The sequence below is a fragment of the Spermophilus citellus genome (genome assembly GCF_964194105.1).
Source record: "Spermophilus citellus genome assembly, chromosome: 10".
In the NCBI taxonomy this organism is placed as follows: Eukaryota; Metazoa; Chordata; class Mammalia; order Rodentia; family Sciuridae; genus Spermophilus; species Spermophilus citellus.
In genome coordinates this window covers 7943920-7967126 of record NC_138197.1, presented here as the reverse complement: position 1 = coordinate 7967126, position 23207 = coordinate 7943920, and the positions used below count along the sequence as shown (strand labels likewise).

Here is a 23207-nt window from a genome sequence, read left to right as displayed (position 1 = left end):
GAAGTTTATTCCAGGTTGAGAGGATAACTAGTGTGAGCACTTTGAAGCAAGAAGAAATTTAGAGAGGGAGAAAGGATAATTTAGCAGGTACGGGCTGAATGAAGAGGACAGTGGAGAAATGTAGTAGTTAGGACAAAAGGCAGCATCTCTTTTCTCCTGTTCGTGCTATGGGCATTGAGTTTTTGCTCCTCTCTACTGTGAATTTGGGTTTGCTTGCTTTCCTTTTTCTTTTTAAACTTTTCCCTGAGAATTGATAGTATTGTTTTACAACATATGAAGCTTGTGCTTAAAAGATTAATAATGAACTAGGAATGGGAATTTAGCTCAATGTGGGTTTGAATCTGCAGCACCACAAAATAATAATGACAAGAAAGTAACTATAAAGTTATCCTGTGTTGCCCTTCTCCCTCCTTCTTAAAGAGAAGGATCCAATTAGGCATGGTGGTGCATGCCTGTAGTCCCTGCTTCTCAGGACTCTGAGGCAGGAGAATGAATCACTTGAGCCAAGGAGGTTAAGGTCAGCCTAGGCAACATAATAATACCCCTGTGAGAACAAGAAAATAAAATTTACCTTTAGAGCTATAGTAATTTTAACTTTCTTTGTCTACTAGTAGTTTTCCTAAAACATATAATACTCAACATTGTATAGTAATAAATAATTTTAAATGTTTAAAATGTTTTTAATTATGTTTTTGTCTCTTTCCATAGAATTTTTCTCAGAACATTTAAATTTATTTTAACAATTACTTATTTTGCTTAAATATCGTAGAAGTATTTGGTAATAAGTACTTGGAAATCTGTTTACAAAACTAATTTAGATATCAGCTAAAATGACGGTTCAGTGAATTTGTAGTTCAAAGAAGAAAAAAGGAATCCATAGAAATTACTATAGTTGAAATGATCCATGAGAAGGATCGTTTTCCCATTTTTATGTAACATCTGAGAAGTTCTTGTTTATTAAGTTTGGAGTTTTCATGGAAGCAGTGAGCACATTTTTTGTGTGTGTAACTATTTCTGTATATTTGAAAGGAATTAATACTTAATGATTTATCTCAAATACTGAATAATCTCCTCCCCCAAAAAATGAACCTTCACAACTGGATCTAAAAGTAGTGGTAGTTGATTAAGGATATTTGATGTAGCTTACTAGTTGTTTCTCTTCATTTGTGTGTGTGTTCTGGGGCTCAAAGGGCCTCACACAAGCATTCCATCACTGAGTTATTTCCTTAGCCCTAATTCTATACATACACACACACACACACACACACACACACACACACACACACACACAGGTTTTTTTGTTTTTGTTTTTGTATTTTGAGATGGAAGCCATTAAGTATAGTGCCAGGCTGACTATAAACTCCAAATTACAGGGTTCAAGCAATCCTCTCACATCAGCTTCCTGAGTAGCTGGAACTACATTCATGTGCCACCATGCCCTATTATTTTTATTATCATTTGAATGTAATATATATCTACTAACACCTTAATTTCCTGAATTAAGTTTCTAATAAACATCTACCTTTTACTCAGGATCATAGTACTAGTAGTACAGAACTATAAGAAACCATAGAGAGCATCTGTTAACTGACTTTCAGTTTTTGCAGATAGAGACCCAGAGCCAAAGATGTTGAGTGAATATATACAAACTAAAATAACAGCTGACCTTCATTTACTTGCTTTAAATAACTATAATGAGTATTCTATCAGAACTCACTCCCTTACCTATAACTGAATAATGAGAGGTATGAATGTAGAATTAAAGCATATGTCTTTTAATGAAAATAACTTAAGCATTCTATCCTGAAAACTAGGCAAATGTTTTCAGATATCCTATTGAGTATAAACATAAAGATATCTTTATGTATCATTATAGTTGAGACGTTCAAATACTCCTAAAACCTAGATTTGTATAAAACATTTTTTTGAAAGTTCATTAGACTATTTAGAAATGTGGGATGAATAAAAAGAAGAAAACAGCTTCTTATAGGAGAAGGAAATATTGTGGAGACAATAGTTATTTTGAGAAAAGGATCAGTAAGTTTTAGCTCTCTGAAGAACTAATGAGCTCTAGTTTACAGATAGCAATAGTAAATAATAGTTAACTTTGCTGAGGGCTGAGGGCTAGAAAGTATATTAAATGCCTTGTCCCATTAACCCTTAACACTCTCCCTGGGAATAGATTCTGTTCTAAAATCTCCTAATTTGCCAATGTGTGACCTGATCCTTAAGAGAGGTTAGTACTTAGTACAGACAGAAAGAACTGATTCTGGAACCCTATGATGCTATGATGCCAGAACACTGAATATATTTTGTTTGTTCGTGAAAAATGTTAAAGACTGTCATTCAACATTTATTATTAAGCTGTTTCTGAATGTAGAGCACTTTTGTTCAGTTGTGAAATCAACACCAGACTTCAAGGAATATGCTATCTAATTAGTGAAACATATATAAGTTTTTTAACATTTTTTTAAGTTGTTGATGGACCTTTATTTTATTTTTTGATTATATGTGGTGCTGAGAATCGAACACAGTGGCTCACACATGCCAGGCAAATGCTTTACCACTGAGCCACAACCCCAGCCCCTATACTTTTTTTTTTAAGAGAAAAAAACACTTAAAAAATAAAATAAGACTCAAATAGGTACAAATCAGTGTCATCCAAATAGTCTAGATAATCAATTGGTAGATAAGTAAAACAAGTTTAAACCTTTCTAATGTTCTGGTTTGGGTGTTGTTATAAGACAGCTTGAAACTAGAGTCTGCTTGAATAACAAGAATGTTCCATAGTGTCATTTGGAGAAACTAAAGTCTGATGTGATGTCTAAAGTTCAGCTACTTAAAATAAAAAATGTTAGTACTTTAAACCAGTCCTTCTCTGCATATGAATCAGCTGGGGATCTTGTTAAAGTGCAGGTCTTTTTTTTTTTTAATCTTTTTTTTTTTAATTTTTAGTTGTAGAGAAACTAAATACCTTTTTTTTTAATGTGGTGCTGAAGATCAAACCCTGTGCCTCACGCATGCTAGGCAAGCGCTCTACCACTGAGCCACAACCTCAGCTTCCAAAATGCAGATCTTGAGTGCAGCACAAGATTCTGTGCATCAAATGTGCTCTCACATGATGCCTATTCTGCTGCTCCAGAGACTACACTTTGAGTAGCAGGGCTTTTAAGACATAGAGCTAAGAATTTGACTATTAAGTGATATTACAAGGAAAAAAAAAAGGTAATGTGAGGTGGGGCAGCAATTTTACTTAAATAACTATGTGTATGTTGATTTTATAATACCTTGTCATTAAAATTTGTTATAGAAGAGAATAGGTGTAAATACTGTCAGATAACTTTGAAGAAGATACAGTCATCACAATTTTCAATAAACTAACCTGGAAATTATATATGTACAACCACTAAATGTATTTTAGTGTCTACAGAGTTCAGTATCAGTGTTACAAAAAAAATTTAAGTAGAGGTCTTAGATATTAGTTATTAGAAACAGGATAAATTATAGTTTAGGACTGGAACTCCCCAGGTTCAAAAGGTGGTTTCACCACATAGTAGACATGTGACCTCAGGACAAGTTACTCCTTGTTGTAACTCCCTTCCTCAGTTCTGAAATGGGGTTAATCATAGAATAGAGCTCCTAAGGTTGTTACAGGCTTTTTAAAAAATAACAATATATAAAGTACTTTGTACCCATGCCTAGCAGTAATTCTCTATAAATAATAGCCATTATTTAGTATTGATACCATTTCTGTTTAAGAAATATTAGGCTGATTTTTTTTTCCTTGCTGATTTGATACCATTTCTGTTTAAGAAATATTAGGCTGATTTTTAAGGCCTTGCCTTGCCTGTGCTAGAATGATTCTAATTATGTGATGTATCAGTATATAAGCAAGATATGCCCCTTTTCAACTTTAAGGCACTAAATGATTTAAAGTTGGCTCTGAGCCAGTTACTACTAAACACTGCTTCTGCATCTTAGGTTGCTGTTAATGCAACATTTTTGATCATCAAGTAAATATATGTTTATAAATTCATTTATTAAATATTAAGTAGCTGTGAAGCAGTGAGCTAAAGTGACTGCTAATGTCCTCAATCCCATTTTTTTAAATAGAGCAATAATTAGCTCTTAATATTTGTCATCAGGTTCATTTTTTTTTGTATAACCATCAAAGAGGATTATTTTACTTTTATTACTAATAATCTATCTTCAAAAATTAAATTTCTGTTTTCCTATAAGTAAGAGCTCTCTGATTTTCTACTAAAATTATTTTGTTAACTTACTCTGCAATTCAGACCTAAGGATCTCTTGACCTTATTGTGTATCTCTGCTTCCATCTGCTTAATCAAACCACAAAGCAGCCAGGGCATTCAATGGATTATAATTAGATATTTGTGGGACTATATTAAGTTAGTTTTATTTGATACTAGAATAACTGAATTAATTCTACATTTTTTCTAAGCTTTTCAATAGCAACTAACTTAATTTTAACTGAATTTAACATAAGAGTTAGCATGTGGACTGCTCCTTTCTGTGACTCTTTCTGCTTATGGTAGAAAATGTTTCCTGGTGTCCTTCTTTAAGGTGTCTTCTAATTGGGCAAGATGGTTTAAGAATGTGCAGTGTGACAGGCACGGTGGCACACACCTATAATCCCACAACTCAGAAGTCTGAGGCAGGAAGATTGCAAGTTTGAGGCCAGCCTCAGCAACTTAGCAAGACCCTAAGCAACTTACTTAGCATGACTCTATCTAAAAACTATAAAATGAAAAAAAGGGCTGGGGATGTGGTTCCATGATAAAGCTCCCTTGGGTTCAGTCCCCAGTGCCAAAACAAAAACAAAATAAACAAACCAAAAAACAAAAAAAAGAATGTGCAGTGTGAGCATGTCTAGGAACCATACAGGTATGGCTGGCTTAGAAAACCACTTTCCTTTATTCTTATGAATTAAACATATGTACTTTGTAAAGCAAATACAACATTCTTTTTTTTAATTTTTTTTTAGTTGTAGTTGGACACAATATCTTTATTTTTATGTGGTACTGAGGATCGAACCCAGTGCCTCACATGTGCACAGCAGGTGCTCTACCACTGAGCTACAGCCCCAGCCCCAACATTCTTAATTCTATCTTGACAAACATGTGTGTAAAGTTTTTTTTCTTTACTTTTCATAATTTTGATATTAAAGATAACAAACTTAGAAAAACAACTAGAGCAATTTAGAGATGAGCTTGAAAATAAAAATGAAGAAGTTCAGCAACTACATATGCAATTGGAAATACAGAAAAAGGAATCCACTACCCGTCTACAGGAACTTGAACAAGAAAATAAATTATTCAAGGTAACTATTTTAGAAAATTTTTTTTCTATAAAGAGATAATAAGTTTTGCTCCTATGTAGTTATAATAAACATTTACTAAGTCCAAATCTAAATAATACTCACTCAAAGAACACTAGCAAGCAAATAGATTTGCATGGAACTTATTTTCTGTTCATAATTAAATTTTTGAGATCTTTTATGAAAATATTTCAAGAATTATTGATCTACATTATGTCTAATTTTTTTTTACTTGTACATTGTAGGAAATGTATTTTTTATAAGACTTAATTGAAACAATGTTGTGAAAAATGCCATGTCATGAATACATCCAACTATGATGGTTATTTTTGTCACTAGGATGAAATGGAGAAATTGAGATTTGCCATGAAGGATCTTGAGGCTATCTCTACTCATGACCAGCATATGCTATTTGGGAAATTTGCTCAAATAATACAGGAAAAAGAGGTAGAAATTGATCGATTAAATGAGCAAATTAGAGACTTTCATCAACAAATTAGACTTACAACAGATAACAAGGTATACTCATTTAAAATTGGTTATTATCTGAAATCTAATATAGTTAAATAGAGTAATTAGCTTTGGATGCCATCTGTTATAGACTTAATTCAGTATTTTATCCTTTCCAATAAAATGTACTAATGTTGACATTTTCCTAATAGAGAATCAAATACTAAAAGCATAAGCCACTTATGTTTAATAGAACTTCCAGAATGATGTTCTAAATAAGGTCTTTGTTTGATGTGATAAGGGAGGTGTTGGTCTATATTGTTGGTCTATTATTGTAACATAATGTGTCTGACAAGCATACAGCTTTTGTGCCTGATCATCTTTAAGTTTTTACCCTAAAATAAAACAAAATTTTAAAATATGAATACATACTTTTCTGTGTTTCCCTTTTTCATTAACTAATAGGATTTTGAAGAAAAAAATGAACTGATAAGGGATCTTGAAGCCCAAATAGAATGTCTGAAGAGTGATCAAGAACGTTTGAAGAAAAATAGAGAAGAAGAAACAGACAAGCTCAATGAAGTGATTGAAAAACTTCAGGAGGAATTGTCATATATTGAACAGAATATGTTGGTGGATACCAGTTCCCCCTCAGAACAAGAGGACAGCTTGAAACATCAGTTAGAAAAGGTTATAGCTGAAAAGCTGGCTTTGGAACAGCAAGTAGAAATCACTAATGAAGAAATGGCCTTCACAAAAAATGTACTTAAAGAAACCAATTTTAAAATGGATCAGCTAACACAAGAATTAGTCAACTTGAAGAGAGAACATGACCCTAAGGAAAAAATCCAAAGTATACCAGATGAAAGTGTTAGCATGACTATAGATGATATCAGCAAAGACCAACCCGAACTGGAAGTAATCCATATTGAAGATGTTCTTAAACCCCCTGAGAACAAGATGTATCTCAGATCTTTTGAAGAAAGCACCAAAGTTTCCAGAAATTTGGAAATGAAACTGCTACAGCTTGAGAGCTCTGTTAGCGCAAAGGACTTAGAACTTATCCAGTGTTATAAACAAATAGAAGACATAAAAGAACAAGGCCAATCTGAAACAGAAATGCTTCAGAAGAAGATCGTAAACCTACAGAAAGTACTTGAGGAGAAAGTAGCTGCTGCTCTTGTAAGTCAAGTCCAACTTGAGGCAGTTCAGGAATATGTGAAATTCTATCAAGATAAAGGTGTAGCTTCATCAGAACTTCAAAAGGAAAATATGCAGAATTTAAATCAAATAACAGAAAACAAGATGGAGTCAGATATGTCTGCATTAACCTTGAGAATATCAGACTTAGAAAGACAAGTGATTGAAATGCATACTACTTTGATTTCAAAAAAAGAACAAGTAGAAACTGCAGAGAAAAATGCTTTGGAAAAAGAAAAGAAGCAGATAGAACTGCAGAAGTTATTGGAGGACAGTAAGAAAAAACTTGAAGGAAAAGAAAGGAAAAGAAGCCCTCACAGAGATTTTGTTCTCAAGGTTAGTTTTATATTTGAGTTTTTCACATAAAATGCCCTAAGAAACTTTTTTTTCCCTTTGCTTATTAAGCTGATTGGTAATTTACTAAGTCAAACAGTTCTGCTGACACCTACCAATTTATACATAATGGGATTTTATTAAAAAAATCATACTGTTCTTAAAGAACTTTAGACAAACTAAAGAATTTGTTTGAGCAAAAAGTGCTACATGCATTGTGCAACACTCAGAACCAGAAGAGATTCAAACACTTTCACTGTGCAACAGTGGGTGGTATTTAGAGGCAGAACTCACAAATAAAATTCAGAAATTGCTTGATTGGTCATGGCTAGACCTTGTTTGGATGTGATTTGATTGGTTGATTGCCTATGATTGGCTGAAACATAGTTGCCTACTATCATTGGCTGAGACTTAGTAGTTGATTATACTCTGTTCATTTGATTTCCTACCAAGTTACATTGCAGACAAGTAACATTTCTTACACAGAAACTCAAGGTATAGAGACCAGATTAAATTTAACACTATAGGGTCATTTTATTATCACTAGAATAATGGGCCCAAATTACATTTTGTGATCTTCAAACATCTTTATTCAATCAGGGTTGTCATTAATTATAATAGTTCAAATAAATATGGAAACATTAAATTTAGCAAATGTCCTCTAGAATTTCTGTGGATATTTTCCCCCTTAATGTACCTCTACTAAGTATGTTATGTCATCATCTCTTTTAAGTACCATAGTGCACCCCATAATCATCACCACCACAATAATGTATATTCATGAGTATTCTATACATTCTAATCTTGCACCGAAGACAGATTATTAATAGATGATTTTTAATTAATACCAGCACAGTTTTTTTTTCGTTGGGGGAGAGCTTCATAAAATGGTCATACCACAATTTTGCAAAAACAATTTTGGCATAAAATCTGTGAAAGTTACGTAGGTGAGATACAATTATAAAAATATCAAAATATATTCATATAGAATTAATATGAGTAACAAGTTATTAGCTTGGCAAATTTTATGCCTCATAATAGATTTTATTCTTCTTAGGAAAAATTTGTAACTGACCTAAGTCTACTTACAAGATCAGAAATTGCAGTTATTTCTTAGTGTATGACAGACATGACAAAGACTTTTTTCCTTCAAGTTCCCTCACTTAATAAACTTACAGTTTCAAGTACCAGAAGTTCAGTCTTACCTGCCCCAGAAGATTAATTGATACATTGGGATTTTATGTCTACTTAATTTATATTGGCAAAGGATAATAATTTCATTCACTATACTTCTTCTTCCTAGCTCATTGGAATTGCATATTACTGTAGGTAATAATTATTAAAATATTAATATAACTTTTTAGGTATAACTTAATATAATAATTATCTTTGAGCTCATATCTTTTGAGGAAAGTAATATAAATATGAAACTTTTGAGTGGCACAAAGAATACTTTTATCAACAATTTATAAATGTTATATACATATATATATATATATATATATATATATATATATATATATATATATATATAAAATTAATGGCATGATTTGTCTTTCATTCCCAGAAAATCTTTCTTATTTCCTTAAGAATACAAAATGATAGTTCTTAAAATGTTTCACTATTTGTTGAAAGAGCATTTATCACTAAAACCCCTAGGCAGTCAGTCTTGGAAAAGCTTCATTAGAATGTGTAAATGCTTTGAACTTAGCTTTTTTTTTTTAAATGGTGTATTTCTTATGTTTTCTACTGTTATCCAGACAACTACTGAGTTAATAAATGCCAGTGGAGAAAGTGGATTTTTTGAAGAACTTGAGGCTCTTAGAATCGAGTTGGTGGCTACCAAAGAAGAACTTGCCACTTTCAAAGAAAGGACAGAAAAACTTCAAAAAGAGCTTTTGGTAAGACAAGTAACATAACTCCTAATTCATTCATTTCTACCCATCTTAATTCCCTTTCAAAATGTCCTATAGAAACAAGTCCAGAGCCATAACTTAAACTAAATTTACAAGTCTTTTTGAAAAATTCCATTGTTATAAATCTATTCACCATCTCCTTGCTTGTTTTGCTAGGAATCTTTATATTAGAAGAATGCTTTTAATCTCTAGTCTTTTAGTAAAGGAAGCGAAAAACTGCTGTTAAAGAGAACTTAAATCCCTTGAGAAACAAAAGTAAAGGCTAATAAAATTATTTCAATTTTGTAGTAACCTGTGACCATACATACATGCGAAAGTATATATGTATTACAGTTTCCAAAGTGTTTTTCCTATTATTCTGAGGCAAGTGAACATATAAATGAAATTATACTCTTTCCCTCTCCACTGTAAGTTCTTCATTTGATGTGCAAGATTTTCAACTTAATTTATCTGTGTTTCAGGTAAAAGAGACAAATATGGCATCTCTTCAGAGAGATTTAAGCCAAGTTAAGAATCAACTTGATGAGGAAAAAAAGAAATTATCCCACTTCTTAATAAAAGAGGATAAGTCGGAAGTACCAACAAACAGAAACATCTGCTTAGAGCCACTTCCTATTGAAGTAGGTAAAAACACTGCATCCCAAACGGACCAAATACTCAAGGTCAACATGAGCAACCAGACTCCACAAATTCTTGTTAAAAATGCAGGAATTCAAATTGATATACAGACTAGCTGTTCCTCAGAAAAAGTCTCTGAAATAATTAGGCAATTTACTGAAAGAATTGAATACATACAAGAACTTCATGCCACTGAAATTTTGGATATGGAATCCAGACATATTTCAGAAACTGAAACTTTAAAAAGGGAACATTATGTTGCTGTTGAGTTACTGACAGAGGAGTGTGGTACATTGAAGGCAGTGATACAGTGTCTGAGACCTAAAGAGGTATTTATTTTGTTGTTGTCATGTGGGGGGAGTTTCCACTGTTGTCAACAATCTGTTTTTAAGCAAAAATTTTAAAAGAAATTTGGGAAATATCTCTTCTTTATACTATTAGAATTTAAATTTCCCCATTGTATTAGATAATAGAGTTCTTATGTAAATTTGCAACTTGTTATGGTTCCTTAAATAATAACTATCTCTTCTTACTATGGTAAAATCCATAAGGAAAAAATTATAGACTTGTTATAAATCATAGATAGTTTCATTTCAAGTATGCTTAGATTGAGTTTTTTTCTTTTTCTTTCCTTTTTTTTTTCTTTTTACAGCATTATAACAGCAAAATAGTTCCTTGGGTTCTGTTTTTATTAAAACAAAAATATTTATGTATGTTGTTTCTTTTTTCTAATTAGGGATCCTTGATACCTGAATTAACGTATTCTAATGCTTACCAAACTAGAGAAATATATTCCAGTGGTAAGTTATATAAAATTCTGGAATGTTTATAGTATTTGATTAAAACATGTTATTTTTGTTTGGAGAGGGTATGTTTTTTTATTTTTGTTTGTTTGTTTAACAACAAATGATTGTTTTCTTTATTTTAGATTCTGGATCAGACTGGAGTCAGGGAGTTTATCTTACACAAAATCAGGGATTTGACACAGCATCAGAAGGACGAGGAGAAGAAGGTGAAAATTTAACAGAATCATTTCCAAAGAAAATAAAGGTATATATTTTAATAAACTTAGCCTGTATAATTTCTATGTTGAACATTGTAGTTTATTTAAAGTTATATACTGGATCTCTGAAAAAACTTGTATAGCAAGAAAGATTGAAGGAAGGGAGGGAGAGAGGGAGAAAATATGCTGCCCTCCACACCCTCCTTTCTTCCAGGATTAGTGAGTGACCAGATCTTTTTGTCAATTCTCTGTTAACTAGATATTGAGGAAAAAGGATGTTGGAAGTAGCATCCCTGGTTGCTCAAACAAAGTCTAGTACAGTCTACCCATCAAATAGAAGCAAAGAGTAGCACTCACCTCATGCTTCAAATGAAAACAGGCTAAAATAAATGACTTAAAAGAAAAAAAATCCATGAGAATCTATTTCATTTTATTCCCATATTCCACAGATAATAAAATACAATATATTAAATAATTATGTTATGAAGATTTAAAAAAACAATTTTTATTATTGGTGTTTTTGTTTGCCAAAATTATAAAAGCAGTCTCAAGGAATGGAAGTTTTTCTCACAGTATTTCTTTTGGTCAAATCAGTGGCTAATCATTAAATCTGGGAAGAGTACATTAGCTAAACTGAAGGAACTTAAGAGATGAAAGCTATGGAAATCATAGACCATCTATTGCAATTGACTTAGCTCTCCACAGGAAGAAGGCATTTAGTAAAGGTGCCTGGAGTTTCTTTTCTGCAGTTGCTTTTCTAAATCTATTTTGCTTCATAATGCTATATTGCTTAATATTTATTTTTCTTTGTAGCTCTCATTTTTTCAGTATTTGGAGGAGTTGTCATAACTTTGGCTTTTGGATTTTGGTTTCTAGGGATTACTGAGAGCTGTTCATAATGAGGGCATGCAGGTGCTTTCTCTTACTGAGTCACCATGTGGTGATGGAGAAGATCATTCTATTCAACAGGTTTCAGAATTTTGGCTAGAAGAGAGAAGAGCTTACCTTAAGATCATCTCATCTCTTAAGGATTTAATTACCAAAATACAAGTGCAAAGGGAATCTGAGGTACCCAAAGAATATTATATTCTATGTAGCATTGTTATTTTTAATGACAATAATGAACTTTGTAAATTAAATTCTTTTTTATATGAATTTTCACATAAATTATTGTATGTATTTTTGAGTCTGAAAATACATATGTTCTTTTAAATACCTATTTTGGTTAGTGGAATGTTTTAAAAACATGCTTATTTGAAACCTAACTTTTGTTATTTGTACTCTGCTAGGTTTATGATAATTCTCAATCTCATGAGAGCCTCCCGGACTGGCGAGGGGAATTTCTACTTGCTCTCCAACATGTTTTCTTAAAGGAGCGCAATGTTTTGCTAGCTGCATTTCAGACTGAACTGACAGCTCTAGGTACTAAAGATGTAGTTAGATTATTAAAGTGTTTGGAACAGCGAATACAAGAACAGGTATCAAAACAAAATTTTATTTTAAAGAATACTATTTTTAATAGTAATAAGAAAATCAGTTGCTGATTTGTTTTAGAGTCTTAATTTAAGTATGAAGATTAGCATTTTTAACAGGGGCCACTAGGAGTATTAAGGAGAAGAACAGTACCTTTTGTCTTATATTAGAAAGTAAGAAAAACTTAAAATTAATGAGATAGTCCTCAAATGTGGAAAGTTAAAAAGAGCAGTAAAACCTAAAGAAAAGAGAAGGAATAAGATACAGTCACTTCTCATTATTTGCAGTAGTTATATTTTATAAACCTACAAGGAGTCATTGCTCCTGAGGGAAATACAGGAATAGATTACTGCAAGCCTCAATCACAATATTTTCACCAACCAGTCAATACATGATCTTATTTTCTGTGTGGTTGTGTTTAAAGAAATCTTATATGGGGAGGGGAGAAGAGATGTATCTCAGTGGTAGAATGCTTGCCTAGCATACTCTTGGCCCTGGGCTCAGTACTCAGTGCCATTAAAAAAAGAAAAAAAAATACTTTCTGTGTTGTATATTATTCATTAATGTTTAACACGGCAAAGAGCAATCATACAGAAGCTTATCTAACACAATTTTCTCCTTAAAGCACGTCACAGATTTCTTGCACTTAGGAACACCAAGCCCTTCACTTGTGGGCCATTTAAAACCATGAAATCACAAATAAAAAGCACAATATGGAAAAACAAGTTACTAAACAGGACATTTGTGTACAATATGAGAGCTAAAATACAAAGGTAGAGTATGCCCTTGTTTAACTCAGCCAGGAACATGTGCATGAGGAAATTTAAATTTTTTACTACTCTAACTATGTCTGACAAAGCAATACAAGTATTGATTTGAGGGTTACAAAAACTTTTTATCAAGTAGACAAATCTGAAAACACAGGATCCATTAATAATGAGGATTAACTATAATAAAGTATAACCAGTACAATATAGAGGATAAAACATTAAAAATTGGTTCCTTGAAAATGCTAATAAGAAAATCTTTTCTGTAGAATTCATTATGATTTTTAAATGTTATAAATGAAGATGAGATCATAATTAAACATGCAACAAATAAAATAACAAAATATTATAAATTATTTTATTTATAAAAATAAAAAAATTGAGGTGAAATTTTAAAAAAATCACTTATCAAAATTCATGCAGGAAGAAATAAAATACCTGAAAAGACCTACAACAGAATCAAATCAGTAGTTAAAAATCTTCTCACAGGGCTGGGGTTGCAACTCAGTGTACATTGATGGATTAGATCCTTAGCACCACATATAAATAAATTAATTAATTAAAGGTTTTTGGGCTGGGGATGTGGCTCAAGCGGTAGCGTGCTCGCCTGGCATGTGTGCGGCCCGGGTTCGATCCTCAGCACCACATACAAAGATGTTGTGTCCGCCGAGAACTAAAAAATAAATATTAAAAATTCTTTCTCTCTCTCTCTCCCCCCCCTCTCTCACTCTCTCTTTAAAAAAAAAAGTTAAAGGTTTTGTGTCCATCTACAACTAAAACAAAATTTTTTTAAATCTTCTCACAATACTTAGTACCCAGGACTTGTTTTTTTAAAATATATTATCCATTAAAAAGAATTAGGAATCCTTTTGAATCTGGTGATTCCAAGAATAGAGTAGGAAGACAATAAGGTAAACCTGGAATCCCTCATTTTGCCAGCATGTAAAGAATTATTCAAAGAAATAAGGGAATATGACAGAAGGTCACAGAAGCCTGTTGAAGGTTCCCTCACTGGCCAAAGTTAGAAAATTAAAAGATCAAACAAAATGAAAGTGACAGATTTTAAAGTTAAGAGTAAAATAAGAATTCATGAGCTCATATAGATGGATATATATTATCACAGTTGAATGCCAGCTATTAAATGTAGAAGGAACAAAGGAATTATAAGATCATACTTTATTCAACAATATAGTAACGATCAATTCAGCAATAATCAACAGTGGATGCTAAAACTAATGTGAAAAAGTTGATAAGAAAAGTAAAATTCCTAAAAGAGCATTTTTAACTACAAAAGGAAAAACAGTAACTTTACACTGGAGAAACCTTGCAAACCCCACCCAAATGATCAGGATCAATATTACCAGTAATGAGGAAAGAAAGACATCGAGTACTTCCTAATACGAAGGAATTAATTTGTTGTACTTCTATGAAATGCATAATCAGAATCCACTTGGGGAAATATGAGACCACAACCAACTGAGGCCACCATGCATCTATTAGACTGGGCACAATAAAAAATAGTGACTCCACCAAGTGCTGGTAAAGAGGGAGAGAAACTGCATGTCACATACATTGCTGGTAAGCAGTGTAAAGTAGGACTGCCACTCTGGAAACTAAATCTGGCAGTGTCTTGTAAAGGTAAACGTACATCTGTTACACAGCCTAGCAGTCACACTTGTAGATATTTAATCAACAGAAATGAAAACTTGTGTCTATTTATGAACCTATTTATGAATGTTCACAGTAATTTTCTTTGTAATAATCAAATACTTGAAACAACCCAGATGTCTTCCAGTAAGTGAGTGGATGGAGAAACTGTGATATATTCATACAATGAAATACTATTCACCAATTAAAAAAGGAACAATCAATACCCTAAACTTCCTGTGTGTTATGTAACTTCTAAAAATGACAAAATTATAGTGATAGAGAACATATCAGTAGTTGCCAGAGGTTAGGATTAGGGAGAGAGGGTAGGACTACAGAGTAGTCTCCGTGGTGATTGAAATAATTTGTACCCTTATTGTGGTACATATATATGAACCTGTTCAAGTGATGAAATTTCATAGTACTGTATGCCAAGAGAAAAAATGAGTACATGTAAACAAATGAAATTTTATTAAAACCTATAGTTTAAATAGAATTTTATCCATGTCAGTTTCTTAGTTTTGATAATGTGCTCTGATTATATAAGCTATTATTGGGGAAAGCTGGCTGAACCCCTCAAGTACTTTGACTTACATTAGTCCAAAAAAGTTTTTTTTAAATTAATGAACATGTAACAAAATAACCTGTCTGTACTCTTTAAAAAATTTAAGATCACAAAAGACAAAGGAATGAATCACTTTTTTTTTTCTTAAAGAACTTTTGGCAAAATTTGAATAAACTCTCTATACCGGATAATATTATGATAAGTTAATTACTCTTTTGATCATTGTACTGCAGTCATGTAAAAGAATGCTCTTATTTTTAGGAAATACACTACAGTATTTAGAGGTAAAGAAGCATCTATCTGCAAGAAATCTTCCCACATTTTAGACAAGAAAAATAATGAAATTTTTAAAAGAAAAAAACTTTAGCATGTGTGGTTCATTTATTCTTCAGACTTCTGGTTGTTAATTTTATTATCTTTACAACTCTCTTCACTTGATTTTTTTCTTTGTTACAAAAAGGGTATTGAATATCAAGCAGCTATGGAATATCTCCAAAAAATAGACAGAAGAAGCTTATTATCTGAAATTGAAGTACTACGTGCTCAAATTAATGACAAGAAAATGACCTTGAAAAGAGAACAAGAAAATGATAAACCAAACCTAGGTATGTTACAAAACAGACTCATATAATTACACAAATGGGTGAAAATATTTCACTTTACATTATTATTACTCAGTTAAAACATTTCCTTTTAGTGGTATTGATTTCTCATTTTCATAACATTAATTATATTGATTACTGTAGTGGATAGAGGATTGTCAAATTGGTTTTAAACAACTGTATCTAATTTTAAATACAGTAGCCTTACCTTGACCAAGTTAAACAAATTAATTTCATGGTCTCTTTTTGTTTGCTTGTTTGTTTTAATTAGTTATACATGACAGTAGAATTCATTTATGCACTTTGATATATCATGCATAGATGGGATATAATTTCTCATTTTTCTGAGTATACATGTTGAAGAATCATATTGGTCATGTAGTCACATATATACATACAGTAATAATATCTGTTTCATTCTACTATCTTTCCTATTCCCAAATTTCCTCCTCTCTTCTCCCATCACTTCCCTCTACCTAATCTAAGGTAACCCTATTCTTTCCTACTAACCCCCACCTTATTGTGAATTAGCATTCACAAATTAGAGAAAACATTTGGCCTTTAGTTTTATGGGATTGGCTTATTTTGCTTACCATGATATTCTCCTACTCCAACCATTTTCTGGCAAATGCCATAATTTCACTCTTTAAAGCTCTGAGTAATATTCCATTGAGTATATATACCACATTTTCTTTATCCATTCATCTGTTGATTGACACCTAGGTTGGTTCCATAGATAAGCTATTGTGAATTGAGCTGCTATAAACATTGATACAGCTGCACCACTATAGTGTGCTGATTTTAAGTCCTTTGGGTATATAAACCAAGGAATGGGGTAGCTGGGTCAAAGAGTGGTTCCATTCCCAGTTTTCTGAGGAATCTCCATACTGCTTTCCATAGTGGTTGCACCAATTTGCAGTCCCTCCAGCAATGTATGAGTGTATGCCTTTTCCACCACATCCTCGCCAACATTTGTTGTTGCCTGTATTCTTGATGATTGATTGCCATTCTGACAGGAGTAAGATGAAATCTTAGAGTAGTTTTGATTTGCATTTCTCTAATTGCTAGAGATGTTGAACTCTCTTAAAGCTGTACATTAAGAAAGGTGTTTTACATACTAGAGGATAACTACCTAAAGGAAAAGGAAATCCATAATGAAAGTAGCCATTTCTTTTTTAATCCCTCTTTTTAAAAATTTAACTATAACAACATACAGAAAAGTGAACAATTCAACTCTTCAGTATGACATTATTTTTTAAAATTTTTTTAATATTTATTTTTTAGTTGTAGTTGGACTTAATACCTTTTTTAAATTTATTTATTTTTATGTGGTGCTGAGGATTGAACCCAGGGCCTCGCACATGCTAGGCGAGCACTCTACTGCTGAGCCACAACTCCAGCCCCAGTATAACATTATTATATGAATGTCTGTGGAGGAGACATTGCTTGTGTTAAGAAGTAGAACATTGCCCACATCCTAAAGCCACCCCCTCTTTAGTAACTTAGAGGTTATCCTGATTTTTCTTTAGTTTTATTACTAATTTATATATTCCAAAATCATATATGTTAGTTTTTCTATTTTTGAACTTTATCTGTATATTTTATGTCTTGCTTCTGTCACCTTCCTGAATTATCCCAACTTACTGCATTTATCTATAGTTCATTTTTGTTACCATATAGAATTCTCTTGTTTGGATATTCTACAACTTATATAATATTTCATTCTGTGGTTGATTAGATTTGGATTGTTTCTGCTTTTTAGCTATTAGAGTCAATGCTGTTGTGGACACTGTTGCAAAGTGTTTCTAAAGCAGTTGTGCTTATGTCTTTCTAGGAGTGAAATTGCTGGGTCATAGGATTCATATCTTTAAATTTATTAGAGAACACCAAACTATTTTAAAGAGTAGTTTTGTTAGGGGCTGCGGTTGTGGCTCACAGGTAGAGTGCTCACCTAGCACATTGGAGGCCCTGGGTTTGATCCTCAGCACCACATATAAATAAATAAAATAAAGATATTGTGCCCAACTACAACTAAAAAATAAATATTTTTTTTAAAAAGTAGTTTTGTCAATTTGTGCATGCACTAGCAGTATGTGAGAGTTATGTTATATACAACTTTGCCAACTTTCCAATCCGTTTGGTGTGCAGTACATAATTGTAGTTTTAATTGATTTTAATTATTCAAGTGGCTTAGTGCTTTTTGATATGATTATCAACTATTTGGATTATTGTTTTTGTGATACGCTTGCTTGGATCTTTTCCCCACTTTCTGATAAAAGTCTATTTAATTTAACTATAAATGGAAATCGCTATTAAATTCTTATCGTATCTATTGAGGACACATGCATCTTTAGTAACTGTTTCATGTAGTGATGATAGAAACACCTGTGCTTTTGCAGACTTTAAAATCACAACACAAGCTCAAAATTTGTCATTGAAAAGCTGAATCATGTTAAAATTCTTCAGAGAAAACAGGTATAATAAGTTAAATTAAACATATCCCTGTAGACAAAGGCTTAATTGAAAAGTTTTAAAGGTAATTAATATTGTTTATATAGAATGCTATTGAAGTCTTATCTCTGTAGATTCATGTTTATATGTGTAAATTATTAACCTCTACCCCTAAGAAATAGTTTTAAAAGCTAAATTAACATGATTATCATCTAAAGTCAATGTTATGTCCTTCTTGTAATATCATTCTTACTAATTGTAATGTCTATTGATGAACTTTGCTAGAATTTTAAGTAAAAACTTTTCTTATTAAATATGTAGTGTTACATATTTATGGTGGGATAGAAAAACAAGAGAGTAAAAATCACATCTTGAGTCACATAAATCCTAAAATAATGACTATTTAACACCCAAGTAAATATGTCTACAGACCTTTTCAATGTCCATATGTACATAAGTATATTTTTTGTCATAAAAACAGGATCCTGATGCATATTTTGTAACCTGTTCTTATTTAACATGTATAAGATTTTAGTTCGGGGATTGAACTCAACTACTGAGCCCTCTTTTATATTTTATGTAAAGACAGAGTCTCACTGAGTTGCTTAGCACCTCACCATTCCTGAGGCTGGCTTTGCACTCATGATCCTCCTGCGCCACTAGGATTACAGGCTTGCACCACACACCTGGCCGAGATTTAAATTCTTGAGTTTGTTTTCATTGTAACAAATGTGTATTATGGAGGTTTTGGTTCGTTTTTATTGAAAAAAACAAGATCTCAACTGGAGTTTGGACTTCCATTTCTGGAACAATTATAAAAGTAAAGTTCCTAAGGACTGTCTGCAAAGAGAGGCTGAACAAAAGAAGCAACCATTATAGTCATAGATACATGAATGACTCCTACAAGTACTATGTGCGATTTTCAAAAGTTCTTGGAGGGCTGGGGTTGTGGCTAACTGTGTGAGGCACTGGGTTCAATCCCCAGTACCACATAAAAATAAATAAATAAAAGTATTGTGTCCATCTACAACTAAAATTAATAAATAAAGAAATTGTTTTTTTTATTTTTTTATATATTTTAGTTTTAGGTGGACACAATATCTTTGTTTTTACATTTACGTGGTGCTGAGGATAAAACCCAGTGCCTCATGCATGCTAGGCAAGCACTCTACCACTGAGCCACAACCCCAGCCCCTGTTGTTAAACTTTTATTATTTTCATAAATACTTCTGAAATCTTGGCCACTACCACTATGAGGAAAACATGCATAAAGTTTATTTGTATTAAACTTTGGGGACTGTAATCCTTTCATGATTGCTTTGCAGTTATCTCCTATGCTACAAATCAGTTCTTATCAATAAAATATTTATAAACCAAATAGGAGTTACTAGGTTAAATTATAAATATTGATCATTTTTTCTTTAGAACTTTTGGAATATACTGTGCAACAGAAGCAGTCTCAAATTCTGGAGATGCAAGTGGAGCTCAGCAATATGAAAGACAAAGCAAGTGAACTTCAAGAACACCTGAGTTCAGAAAAAATGGTAGTTGCTGAACTAAAAAATGAACTTGCGCAAACGGAATCGGAACTTGAAACAACACTCAAGGCACAGCATAAGCATCTAAAGGAATTAGAAGCATTCAGGTATACCACACTTCCTTATTATAAACGTGTATTAGTGAAGGAATTGGAGTAAATTTGTCATAAATATTATGCAGATATTATAAAAATAAAATACATGTTGTTTAAGTAGCATGTGATTTTGTTATTCATAGGAAAAAACTACAGTAGAGGGTGAAAATCCCCAATTTTTCCAAATTATAAGTTTAAGATTGTTTTGGCCCAATCTGTATTGTGGCCCTCAGTTCTATTTGAGACTTGTATAAGATATACTTGTGATCTTTATTTTACCTGCAGCCAATATGAACTTAACCTTTATGATCTCAATATGTTTCAGAATTTAGTTAGATAAAATACACAGTATTTGAAGATATAACGCTTATGAAAAGGATATATTTGTTGGTGTAAATACTAAGGTATTTCGTTTGTAAAAATGCATGTCAATTCCCATGTTCAGTAAAAGACAAGGGAAATGTTTTGTTAATATTCTTTTCTAGAAACAGATTGGATAATTGTTACATTGGTAAATAATGGTAGTTGTACTACTAGGAACAGGTAATTTGAAATAAACCACAGTTAATCCTTAATCTCTTAATAGTTTATATTTTTCTATTAGGTCGTTTATAATATGCCTCAGCCCTTTAGTGAAAATGTTGCCTGTTTCTCTCAATACATAGAATAGTTTTATGAAAGTTCATTTATTCATTTTATTTAGATTGGAAGTAAAAGACAAGACCAATGAACTATGTTTGCTTAATGATACACTAGCAAGTGAACAGAAAAAATCAAGAGAGCTCCAGTGGGCCTTAGAGAAGGAAAAAGCCAAATTGGGACGCAATGAAGAGAGAGATAAAGAACAACTTGAGGTATTCTCTTTGCCCTTCTATTTTTGGAAAATCTAAACTCTTGAGATTTTTCTCTGTCTAAAATGTCAACCTTAATCGCTGGGATTGTGGCTCAGTGGTAGAGCGCTTGCCTAGCATGTGTGAGGCACTGAGTTCAAACCTCAGCACCACGTAAAAATAAATAAAGGTATTCTGTCCCTCTATAACTAAAAAGATATTTTTTAAAAAATGACAACCTTAGACTCTTGTATGTGTTGAATATTGTTGTAGTGTTATCTAAACTGAATTATGAAGAAATGTTAATGGTACGATAAATTTTTGTTACATCCAAGGAAGCAGACAGATTGCTCTGCTGCACCATATTTTTGGGATATGAATTAGTACACACACATTTTGATAAATAGGGCAGTTATGTCGGTTTAATACTAAAGTAGTTTTTTGGTTCCTGTTTCCTCTTAAAGAAGGGTAAAAAGAATACTTTCCTGGTACCAGGAGCCCTTCTGTTATACTTCAAGAAGATTTAAAATGAACATTGGGGGCTGGAGCTGGGGCTGGGGCTCATGTGGTAGAGTGCTCACCTACCATGCGTGAGGCACTGGATTCGATTATCAGCACCACATAAAAAAATAAAACAAAGGTATTGTGTCCACCTATAAATATATATAAATATATTTTTAAAAAACTAAAAAAGGACAACATTAGGCTTTCTCAGAAACTTATTCATACAGAAGTACTTAACAATAAAAAAACACTATTAATATAGTGAAACTGTGAAGCAAAAACACATTTTTAAAGGTTGTTATTTGGAGAAATGTTCCCTGCTTCATATTTAACTATGTAAGATTAATATTTAAGATTAAAAGTGTTATTATTTTACCAAGCTTTTTCGGGGGGGGGTGCATTGTAACAACAATAGTGAGATTCATTATGCCACATTTGTACATGTACGTAACATAATTTGATCAGTCTTATTCCCCAGTAGCTCCCCTTTCACCCTCCTCTTCTCCTCTGACTCCCTTCCTCTACTGGTCTGCCTTCTATTATTTTTTTTAATTAGTACATTATAATTGTATGTAAAAGTGAGATTCATTGTGTTATATATGTACATGAACAGAGCATAATTGATTAGATTTCATTCCCCAGTACTTCTCTATGGCCTCCCTTTCTCTCTCCATCTTGATGCCTTTCTTCTACTGGTCTTCTTTCTGTTTTCATGAGATTCCTTCCCCCCTGCCCCCTCTCCTCCTGTCTCTCTAGCTTCCACAAATGAGAGAAAATTTAATAAACTGAACAAAAGTTTTATTTTCTATTACCAAATACTACCAATTTAATATTAATAAAGGTGTAATCATGTACTTACAAAGCTTTGGTGGGGGGGGAGTGGGGGATGCTGGGGATCAAACCCAGAGCCTTGTATATGCAAGGCAAGTATTCCACAACTGAGCTACATTCCCAGCCACTACAAAACATTTTTAATGAATCAAGTTATTTCTCTCACAAGGACTTGAAATTTTCACTTGAGGATCAAAAACAGAGAAATATTCAACTAAACCTACTTTTGGAAGAGCAGAGACAACTACTAAATGAATCACAGCAGAAAACAGAATCACAGAGAATGCTATATGATGCCCAATTATCAGAAGTACAAGGCCGAAACTTGGAGCTTCAAGTACTTCTTGAGTCTGAAAAAATTCGAATTCAAGAAATGAGTAGTATTTTAGATAGGGAACGGCAGTTCCATGCACAGCTACACAGCAGTGACAGTAGTGGGCAGCTTCGGTCATCATTACCCTCAGATGACCTACTTATAGAGCTACAAAAACAGCTGGAGGAAATACACCGTCGTATAGTAGAGTTGTTAAATGAAACTGAAAAATACAAACTGGATTCTTTGCAAATGAGACAGCAAATGGAAAAAGATAGACAGGTTCACAGGAAGACGTTGCAGACAGAACAGGAAGCCAATACTGAGGGGCAGAAAAAAATGCATGAGCTCCAGTCCAAAGTTGAAGATCTTCAGCGCCAGCTGGAGGAGAAGAGGCAACAAGTTTATAAGTTAGACCTTGAAGGAAAGCGATTGCAGGGAATTATGCTGGAATTCCAGACGCAAGAACTAGAACGAGAAGAAAAACGAAGTAGACGAATTCTATATCAGAATCTTAATGAGGTAAATTGACACTTTGTTTCTTTTTAAATATATTTTAAGTTATTTGAGCAAGTTACTTGCCCTTTGAGCAAAAACTTTTGATATTGATTAAAGTATTTAAATAGTTAAGTGAAAATTATTCAAAATTAATTCTATAAACCTTATTTGGAATATAAACAATAATTGTGCTCCCTCTTAAGAAAGAATATGAAACACTATATGTTTATAATTA

The 23207-nt window shown here is 32.5% G+C and overlaps 1 protein-coding gene across 1 annotated transcript in view; it reads left to right on the top strand.

The window, feature by feature from the left end:
- The window catches only part of LOC308658112 (A-kinase anchor protein 9-like), a 113041-nt gene that overhangs the window by 71994 nt on the left and 17840 nt on the right, over positions 1-23207 (top strand). The window contains exons 25-37 of the mRNA XM_081310675.1: positions 5189-5341; positions 5678-5857; positions 6254-7324; positions 9082-9222; positions 9699-10184; positions 10592-10655; positions 10784-10905; positions 11735-11926; positions 12148-12336; positions 15771-15915; positions 19789-20008; positions 20700-20850; positions 22331-22996. Of these exons, the coding sequence (XP_081166801.1) occupies positions 5189-5341; positions 5678-5857; positions 6254-7324; positions 9082-9222; positions 9699-10184; positions 10592-10655; positions 10784-10905; positions 11735-11926; positions 12148-12336; positions 15771-15915; positions 19789-20008; positions 20700-20850; positions 22331-22996 (3780 nt within the window). The remainder of the gene's footprint in view (positions 1-5188; positions 5342-5677; positions 5858-6253; positions 7325-9081; positions 9223-9698; positions 10185-10591; positions 10656-10783; positions 10906-11734; positions 11927-12147; positions 12337-15770; positions 15916-19788; positions 20009-20699; positions 20851-22330; positions 22997-23207) is intronic.